Raw genomic sequence first — 10,783 nt, 5'->3', positions numbered from 1 at the left:
AAATCATTGTTCTATGGTAGTTTTTTGTTTGTTTCAGGTTCCCCCCCACACACACTGGGGATTGAGCCCAAAGGCACTTAATTACTGAGCCACATCCCCAGCCCCACCCACCTTTTTTAGAAAGGGGCTAACTAAATTGCTGAGGCCGACCTTGAACTTGCAATCCTCCTGCCTCAACCTCCCAAATTGCTGGGATTATAAGCGTGTGCTACCATGCCTAGCCTATTTTTAATTATTTAGGACCTGGCACATAGTGTTCTGCAGTGGCTATAATTTTACATTCAGTATCTTCACATCCTCACCAACACTCACTTTCTGGGTTTTGTTGTTACTAGTTGCCATGCTAATGGGTATGAGGTATGGTCCCGGTACTTTTGTTAGTTTTGTGGTGCTGGGGATTGAACCCAGGGCCTTGGACATTTGAGGCAAACCCTCTACCAACTGAGCTGTCTCCCCAGCCCTGGTCCTGTCCTTTTGATGGCATTTATGGAGCTTATGAGCCAGTGTGGAACTGCCCTGCCTCTAGAGATCTTGTACACAAAATAAATAATATCCTTATTGTTGAACTCTCCTTTAGAAATGTCTTAAGCATTTTTTAACAGATACACTGCTCTTCCTGTAAGACCCAAAACAGAAAGGATTCATTCTCTTCGTAATTCAATTATCTTTTCCCCATGTTTTCTGTTACAGATCATTTCCTGCACTGAGAACTTAGCACAGATCAAATCACAACACAGTACAACCTCAAAGGAGTGCTCATACCAGCTTCACCCGTGATAACCACAAACTGGAAACAGCCCTGATGTCTGCTCAGTAAGAAGCTGGATAAACCATGGTATATCCATACAAAAGAATACCATTTTGCAATAAAAAGGAATGAGCTATCAGTACATGAATGACATAGATGAATCTCAGAAACATTATGCAGAATGAAGAAAACTTCATTCAGAAGAGAACACTGCAATGACTCCATTTATGTGAAGTCTTAGAACTGGCTATGCTAATCTATGGAGGGAAAAACAATGGCTGTGTAGGCCTTCCCTGTTAGTAAAGGGTCTTTGAATACATTTTAATTCCCTCTTACAACCACTTTATTTTATTGCCTCTCGAAGTTAGCATAAGAATTAATGTGTGAAAATAGTGGAGCCCTGGTAACAGTTTAACAACCAGCCCCCTGGGTAGGAAAAAAGTATGTGCGTATTTATTTAGTTACTGAAAGGATATAAAGCACACAATTTATAAAACATACAATAATCTTTATTGTAAATTCCATATAACCAATCAGTTCTCACAGAATGTAGTACTTGGTTTCTGCGAAGTTACAACTGTCAAGTATAGTTCTGACATAAAAGCTGATTGATATTTAATGTGTATTAGCAATAACAAAATGAAACAAGGAAAACTACATTAGAATTTATCAATGATGTGAGGAGCTAATTTGATGAATCAGATAATAGTTCTCAATTGCTGGAATATTCTTCAATTTTATGTGCTATTCCTTACAGTTACACACATGACATGTTTTTAAATTTAGTCTGTATTAACGTTTTCATCATCACTTTTAAGTCTAGACATTACACCTGATTCATCACACCTTGGTTTTCATAGTATCTGGAGATTTCCATGGTATAAATAACTCCACTCTGGCCAGTTCTGAGCTACAAATGTACCATCACTAGCAGGAAAGAAATGTGCAGGAACACAGTAATTTGAAGTATTTTCACCATACCAGTAAGAATTAAGGCACATAACCTCAAAAACTTAACAGTAAAACTCAGTAACTAGAAAGTGAGAATTTTTAAGGATGGATTTACTGAAAGTTATATATATATAAAAATTGGGGGGCGAGGGGTACTGAGGATTGAACCCAGGAGCGTTTCACTACTAAGCCACATCCCCAGTCCTTTTTATTTTTTATTTTGAGACAGTGGCTCACCAAGTTGCTTGGGACCTTGCTAAATTGCTGAGGCTGGCTTTGAACTCATGATCCTCCTGCTTCAGCCTCCCAAACTGCAGGGATTACAGGCATGCACCACCACACCTGGCTATAATTTTTAACAATGATTGTGTTTATCACTGGCTCCCTAAATTCCTGGAAAGGTAACAGATCCTGTGAGTCATTCAAGCCAGCTGGAGTACATTACAGCTAGAACACCAGGTTGTCCTGGTACTTTTTCTTGAAGATCCTGTAATTGGAAGCCCTCATGCTCCACGTGCACACAACTCCCCCAACACAATCAGGATTAACTCCCTGGCTTTTCATGGAATCTCATTTTGCATTTGGATTTAAAAATAAAAGATAGCCAGATGTTCAATAAATGTGTGCATTATTAGTAAATGACTAAACCGTTACTGCTCCAAATTCAGATACAACAGCTAAGAAAAAGAGCAGCTATCACAAGGAGCAAGAAGTTCATCAAAAGAGAATGAACGTAGGTGCTTTCCACTTTGGAAACTACCCTACTGACATTTAACTGCAAACACCAAACAGGAAACGAAATGGCTTTCATAGGGGAAAAAAAAAATAGAAGTTAGAAACAAAGCAACATCGTAACAAGGGGTGGGGCAGGTGCTAAGGTTAAGGATAAGTGTTCAGAAGAAAATGAGACAACAGGGGGGAAAAATGCACACATCTTACTTCGGAAGCATTAGAAGATCAGAGTTGACTCTGCAGACTCCATTAGGAAAAATAGGGGGGAAATATCAGGAATACCATATTTACCTGTGTAATCTGTATTTGAGTTATATAAAAGCAAGGACCCCACCCTCTTTAGTACTGTACATTAAAATTCTGAAAGCAAATTCACTCCCAGGGAATGTGCCCCAGTTAACCCTCTGGAGGGGGCTGAGATTCCTCCAAGAGTGCCCTCAGGCTCCCATGCCCACTCAGTGTTGTCCTACGTGCATCTGATCCTTGGTGTTGGTCAATCCCCTCAACAGCAACCAACTCTCAGAGTGGGAGCAACTGTGCCCTGCTACTAGAACACAAGCCACAGCTGTTTCTAAACTAAAACCGAAAACTTGGGAAAGCAAACATAACAAATTTTAACATGGGCTCAATGCAAGTGTGAAAACTAAAACCAGATCCGTGAATCGCCTGTCTTTCCTCAATGACTCACAGGCAACAGTTTTTAAATTCAGCAGAAATTCAACCCTTATTTCTATCAACTGACCATTTATTTGGAGTTCAGTGATACCTTGTTAGGCTATGCCAAATGGGGGGACAGAATAAAGTGCAAATTTTGAGTAATTGCTGAATTTTATCAATATCCTGATCAACACCTCAAAGTAGGTATGAGATTAACAAGGGTTTTGTTTTTTCCCAAAAGCACAATTTGCAAAGGAAAAAAGGGGCGGGGGGGGGTTATTTTGTGGCGAGTCTGTGGCAAATGGCATCTCAGTAAAGCCTTCCTTAATTCATGCTTATTAGAGAACAGGACTGACATGAAGACATCTGAGCCACCTCATTTAACCCAGCATTTCCAAATGTATTTGATCAAGGAGCCTATTTCTCCCACCTAACATCAATTAATATCCACAGAAAAGCAGTGGGCATTACCCATTTAAGCAACCGCCCTGATATGGGCAGCTGGCATGGGGACCTGTGAGGAAGGGCAGGGGGCTGTCTCCTGGAGGCACTTCACCCGACTCATTGCCAAGGCCGATCAAGCACCTCCTCCTCTTCTTCCCCACCCAAAGAGAAAGACCTCCTCAGATACAGTGGTCCATGATTCAGTTGACATTACAGAAAACGGGAGCAGTCCTTCCTTGCTGGACTCTCTAAACTCTGAAATCTCCTTTCTTAAAAAGCCCTGCATATATCCATTTCCCCAGGCTGAGTCAAATACGTACATCAGGGTTTCTGCTATGCTCAGGGGAAAGATTAGCTCAGTAAATTAAATTATAAATGGTTTTATAAAATGTCAAGGGAGGTAGACAACAAAACACCACTCAGTTAGAAATAATATTTATTATCCCCTCCCCCCATGTACATATTACTTCTCAGAAACATGAAGATATTATCCATGTCCTCATCAATTACAGTATGTAGAAAATAACTCATATCCTGTCAACAATATATTTTCTATCTTTTTAAAACAATAGCCGCTTTATTTCATTTTTTTATGTTAGTTCAAGAATAGTTTCAAGTTTTATTTTTTGGATCAAATCAATACAGTCTTTGTTTACAGGTAACAATTTTCTGACCGAGTCCCTCCCCCCAACCCCTAAAAAAATTCTATATCCTAAGTGATAAACTCTTCTTGTACATTCAGCAAACTTTATATTGGAAAAGAAAAAGAATAATTGAGATAGGTATTTACTCTCGTGCACAGTAATAAATCTAGCTGAGCTTCTACACCTTGCTTTGCAATGATGTTTGCATAAAATAAATCACCTCTTATCAAGTTACAATGGTAATTTCTTGAAATGTAGATATGAAAGCAATACACTTAATCCACTGAAATTTCCTTCTAATTTTTTAATCTGTAATTAAACTATCACCATAAGGACAAGCTTCATCCCAAGATGTTTCTCCTTACCCTCAGCTATTTCTCTCTGAATCCTGGAGTCCTCTCTCAGATCACATAGACATACATTAAAAGCACAGGGGGAAAAAAAATGTTTTATTTAGCTTGCTGACATAATGCCCTTAAGTTTGCTGACATAATGCCCACATTTTAACTTTAAAATGTAAAATCAGAGTTAAAGCATCACTTAAATTGTACAGTACATTATTAATCAACAGTGTCCCACAGACTCAGAAGTTCCCTACACTGGTTGTCTTCTTTGCACTTAATAAGTCTGTAACATGACTCAATCAAAGAATGTGCTTGTAATAGGCTGCTGGTTTAACTTTAGAATTAGAAGTTTTATACTGGGCTATTTTCAAATATGAGAAAGGCTACGAGTGGTATATGAACTATTAATTTTGTTTCCCATTACCTACAGGAGGAATTTATTCAAATAAAATTTTACAAGACAAAATGAGAATCTATATGCCTACATGTGGATGCATACATATATATATTAAACCTAACTAAAGTTTTACAAGCAATACTAACATAGTTCTGGTTACACATTCCTAAAGACTTAATGGTCTTAAAGATACATGTAATAAAGAGGCTTATGCAAAAGGCAAAACTTAAGAACGTGATCTTTGAGGTTTTCAATATTACTTCAAAAAGCTGTTTCTATCCCTCATAGAAGAAAACTATGCAACTGTTTATCTTAGGGAAAAAAAATATAAAAAGATAATGCTATCATGTAAGAATTCACAAAAACTATAACTGTATATTCCATAACAGTCATACCTACTTAAGGTAAATCACAATTGTGGTTTGTATTGTGTTACAGACATCACCATTACTTTTCCTCTTTAATAATGAGAGGTTTTATCTTTTTAAAAATTATTTAACGAGTGCCACAGAAATTCAAATCCCAGTAGCAACAAGTTAAACAATATTACAAAATAAGGCATTCTGTTCGCATATCAGGAAAGTAACAGGCTTAGTGCAGTAAAGCGAGCTCTTAACATTTTACAATTTTATATAATCCAAACAGTATAAAGAAGGCAATCTCTACCCAAAAAGTCCAATTAATTTCTATTTTTCAGGGAAACAGAAAAACATACATAAAATTCTCAAACTTTGGCTATTTCTCCCACTGCCATAAACAGAGACTGATCTTAAGTGTTTAATAAAGCCATTAGACATGTGGATCAGTCTCTGACTATGCCATTTCTAAGCCTGTAGGTCACACAATAAATGATTCCAAATTATAGATTAAATCTAATTGACAAAAATCCCTGTAGTGTTATTTATGAGGGGAAAAAAAAAACAACACGTGAACTCAAGACACACACACACGTGTGCAAACACACACAAGCACACGTGCCACATAGTAAACAATTTCCTTAATTAGTTCTCCAGAAAGAACCAAAATTCTTTATCATATCATCAAGCTGCAGCATGTGTACGAGGGGCAGCAATGCAACCTTATAGCACAAGGTAAGAATCTGAATGAACTTTTAAAGAACTAGTACCTCGAACCAAAGATTTTACCAAAGATGAACTCTAAAATACGCATTTTTTTTAAATTTGGACTTGACTGCCTGTTGCACTTTTACATTAAGTGTCGCTTAAACAAAAATAGAGCATAAATTCAATATTCTACCATCTAAACATTTTAAAGCAATGGTTATGTTATCATCAACAAGTAAAATGCACCTAATTTGGGTCTTTTGACACCTCTTAAGTTTATTGTATGATAAAGTTCTTCACAGTTTAAAATATTGTGAAGAAATATATTTATGTATAACTATTCACATACATACTATGTACACATACTATGTATTTGATGTATCCATAAACTCTGAATGTATGTATCAGTAGGATACCCACACATATGCAGGAATCCTAAATAGACTGGTGTGAAGTGTGAAATGGTTTCCCAGAAATGCTCAGAAAAGAATATTATTATGAATAACTGTAATAACAAACATTTTACCTTATTTACATAGTGCCTATCTCCCAAGAGGTAAATATGCTTTATAGACATTTCTTAGTATCTCTGTGAGGTTGGGCACTGAGGACACTATCAATTCTCATTTTCCACAACCAAGTACCTGCCCAAGATCATACATTTTAACAGTGGCAGAGTAAAATACAAACATTAAGCTCTCCCAGCTCCCAAAGTCTTTGATAACCAGATCTAACAGTCCTGTGGTGATACCAATATTTCCAACATTCAACACAACTTCTACCACAAAGGATCGATTTCTACATCCTCCTGTACTTGTGATTGTGCGTTATATGTATATCACAGGGAGATTAAAATGGTTTTTGGTTTTGGCAGATGAAAAAGTCTAACATTCAGTGTGATTATAATTCAGTGTAACTTCTGCAGTTTAAGTGCGACACAGCTGATTGGTCTACTGGGGAGATGCAGTCAATGTCTAATCATAGCTGAAGAGTTCCTGATCCAAACAGCTACTGTATGATTACAGAGATAGCCTACAATCTTGTATTGTCTTAAAGGTCTTTTCTATCTCCACATATGGTATACACATATAAATAAGCATTTTAGCACAAAATGTACAGTTAGCATCAGTTCATGTTCAAATAAACAAAGGCCTTAAGGATGAACTTTAAAGGCCAAGAGCTCCTCAGAGTGCATGTTGTTTAAAGATCGAAGATCTGGCAACTTTAGAAGTAGTTTTGTAAAAATAGAGGCCTCGTTTGGATGGTTTTTCATTATTAAGGTCCTTAGTGCACGAATGAGGGTTTCCTGCAAAGCCTCCACAGAGTTGACGTTTTCTATTCCAGATCGATCTAACAGGAAGTAAGGAATACAGAAACAGAAAGGAAGAGGATATATTATTGACAATAAATAAAAATACAATTCTTGCTCATCAATCTTACTAACAAATTCAAACAAGGTCTTTATACTTTGAAACAAAGGCAAAAGATAATCCGGCAAAATTTTTTCAATCTAACGGCAAGTTTTCTAACTGTATTAAAATGCACACGTATCACACAATGTATTTGATAAATCAAAATTCTTTAGTGCTTTGGAATTTTGGTTCACATAAAACAAGAAGTTTTGATCTGTTAAATCAGATGCCATCTGTGATGTCAATGGCTTTCCAAGTGCCAAGATAAAATGAACAATGTGATACAGAAATATATTTTTAATCCATATAAGCCAAATTCCACACGTGAAATGCAGGGACCCTCTAATAATTCCCCTGGTATTCATACCCTGTGTAATCCGTTCCTCTTTCATGGACTAGACTGGCTGAATCATATCCAGTGAATAAAACTCTGGCAGAGAAGTTTAGGTTACAAAAACTTGTGACTTCCATCTTAGGTATCTATCTCACTAAGAAAAGTCAGCTACCACACTTGTGAACTGCCCTATGAAGAGGTCTCCAGGGTAAGGAACTTAGATGGGTCTCCAACCAACAGGCCACAAGGAAACAAGAGGTCCCACACAATAGCTTTCCAGGTGCTGAATCCTGTCAATAACCACATAACCCTGAAAGCAGAGCCTTTCCTCCCCTAGCTTTCAAATGAAGTCAGGGGCCTCTGCTTGACTACAACCTCCTAAGAAACCCTGAGCCGGGGAATTGTCTCTAAGCCACACCTATATTCCCAATCCTCAAAAAAATGTAAGATAAAAAACATGTATTTGTTTGTTTGTTTTTTTACCAAGGATTGAACTCAAGGGCACTTAACCAGTCTCATCCCCAGCCCTTTTTTATATTTTAGTTAGAGACATGGTCTTGCTAAGTTGCTTAGGAAGGGCCTCACTAAGGCTGGCTTTGAACTTATGAACCTCCTGCCTCAGCCTCCCAAGCTGCTGGGATTATAGGCATTCGCCATTTGCATTCATGAGGCACTAAGTTTTGGGATAATTTATTATGCAGTAATAGATAACTAATACACCATGCAACTTTATTATACTAGTTATATTACACTACATTCACTTTCATTTAGCAAGACTATGTTTACTAAGCTTGCCATGCAAAATGTTAATTAGTGATTTAGAATAAACCAGCAATAAAGTATCTCAAAATTAGCCAAACCATATGTAGTCAACCCATAGGCATTTTTCATCAGCAAGTTATTTCCTCTCTTTACAAAAAGAGGCAGTAATGCACAAGAAATATGCAATGGTCCCCAGTAGAAGGAAGCTGTAATTAACATGAAAAAGATTTCTCTTCTACAAGGAGGCAAACTTCTTTGGTCATTCATGCCCTATCATTTTTCACAAGGATACTGAGGATGTCTTGCATTAACACTGGTAGTTTAAAAAGCCCACTGCAATGCAAGCATTTAGAATAAGAACTAAAATTTAATAATAAAGTGGGGAGGGAGTGTGATACAGGAAACATGATGAAAAAGGCTTATCTTTTTCTGTAAAAGATGGGGGAGGAAGACATACTAGACATGGAATCCAGAGCCTTGCACATGCTAGGCAGGGTTTCTACTGAGCTACAATACCAGTCCTTTTTTATTATGAGACAGGGTTTCACCAAGTTACCCAAGCTGGCCTTGAACTTGCAATCCTGCCTCAGCAGTAACTGGTCTTACAAGACGCATCACCATGCCTACTGAGTTTACCTTATACATACAAAATTTGAAATCATAACTATGTCAACTCTTATGCAAAAAGAAACAAATTGAATACTGATTATTGATATGAGGAGTCTGAATTTTTCAGATAAAACTATTAGACAAAAAACCTCTTTCTCTTGGCATCTTTTAGCCAATCATAAAGTTATCTTTGCAAAAATACTTAAAGTTTTCCATAATGCTTCCAAGAATCTGTTTTGCCTTTGATATTCAATTGTTGTTTTGTTTTGTTTTGTTTTATAAACATCTTTGTAACTTATTAAATCATTAGCCAAACTCTGAATGTATGTGCTGGCTACTCTTCTAGGTGCTTGGAAATCAGCAATGAACAAAACAAACCAAAATCCTTTCCTTTTAAGGTCACATTTTAGCAGAATATAATATTTTGGATCTTATCATAGGTAATTACCATACCAGAAAAGAATGACAGCGTTCCCCTCAAAATAACCAACATGGACAAAGAGAGAAACCAATGCTAAGGAGGTAAAAACTGTTTGAGTGGGAACTAGGATCATGAATAAATTGGTCCTTTGGTTAACCTTTGGGTTTAGATGACCTATGCTTGTTTCCACAACTCAGAACTCAGGGAAATGGATGCCTATACTAAAATGCAAATCAAATTACATTTTACAAAAGCCTCGATTTCTTTCTTTTCTTTTGGTACCAGGAATTAAACCCAAGGGCACTTAACCACTGAGTTATACGCCCAGTCCTTTTTTGAATTTTATTTTGAGTCAGGGTCTCTCTGAGTTACTTAGGGCCTCAACAAGTTGCTGAAACTGGCTTTGAACTCCTTGATCCTCCTTTCTCAGCCTCCCAAGCCATTGGAATTACAGGTGTGTGCCACCACACTTGGCTCAAAAGCCTCAACTTCTAAAACCAAGTTCTTTATGATTTTGAGGCCAAAGGACCCGATGATAAATCTGGCTGGACCATAAACAACAATCTGCTATAGACTGTAACACTGAATGCACAGACTGAAGTAGAAACCCATCTTCTAAAAAGTGCACTAAATTAGGTGACATGTTCACATCTGTCCCCCGCTTCTTCAGCTGGTTCTTCCTGCCACTCCCAAAAGCCTGTACACCTCACCAACCTCCTCCAGGATGCATCTATAAAGACAACTGAAATCTCTATCTAGAAGAGTCTGGGCCAAATACTGACATGCTGGTCCCTAACCTTCAACCAAAAATTATTGCTGTCACTTCACACAACCTGAAAAAAACTTACCTTCCAGGTGTAACTCCCCTTCAATGGCATCAGGATTCTTCCAATCTCACAGACAAGGTCATGTTGAGATTCCCCTCTCCCTTAGCAGCTAGAGCTATTTCTTCATAAGCAGTACAGTGGGAAGGCTTTGAAGCCAGGCACTGGAAGCTCAAACACCTGCTTAGCCAATTATTAGAAATGTGACCTTGGGTAAATCATTTAACCCTTCTATTACTCAAATCCCTTGCCTGTATGACTAAGGATAACATGTCCTAGGCTCACATGAGAGGTTCGTTTAGGAAATAGAATTATACAAGGAGACCTAGAAATTAGCTAGCATTTCTTCTAACATCATCAAAATTTTTTTTTACATAAATGAAGTTAAAAAAAAAAAACAGAAGACAACTAGAGATTCTAAGGAAAACAAAAAGCTATTC

At 37.4% G+C, this 10,783-nt stretch overlaps 1 protein-coding gene across 1 annotated transcript in view; it reads right to left on the bottom strand.

Annotated features, from left to right (window-relative positions):
• Nucleotides 1–3,951: 3,951 nt before the first annotated feature.
• Nucleotides 3,952–10,783, bottom strand: part of Nr1d2 (nuclear receptor subfamily 1 group D member 2) — a 29,577-nt gene continuing 22,745 nt past the window's right edge. Inside the window, exon 8 of the mRNA XM_046467723.2 lies at nt 3,952–7,331. Within this exon, the coding sequence (XP_046323679.1) occupies nt 7,135–7,331 (197 nt within the window). The 3' untranslated portion in view covers nt 3,952–7,134. The remainder of the gene's footprint in view (nt 7,332–10,783) is intronic.

This window comes from Marmota monax, unplaced genomic scaffold (genome assembly GCF_021218885.2).
Source record: "Marmota monax isolate L192 unplaced genomic scaffold, Marmota_monax_Labrador192_F-V1.1 WCK01_AAM20220418_F8-fsc00152, whole genome shotgun sequence".
Classification (NCBI taxonomy): Eukaryota; Metazoa; Chordata; class Mammalia; order Rodentia; family Sciuridae; genus Marmota; species Marmota monax.
Note: the sequence above shows the minus strand (reverse complement) of the source record. Positions and strands in the feature narration are given on the sequence as shown.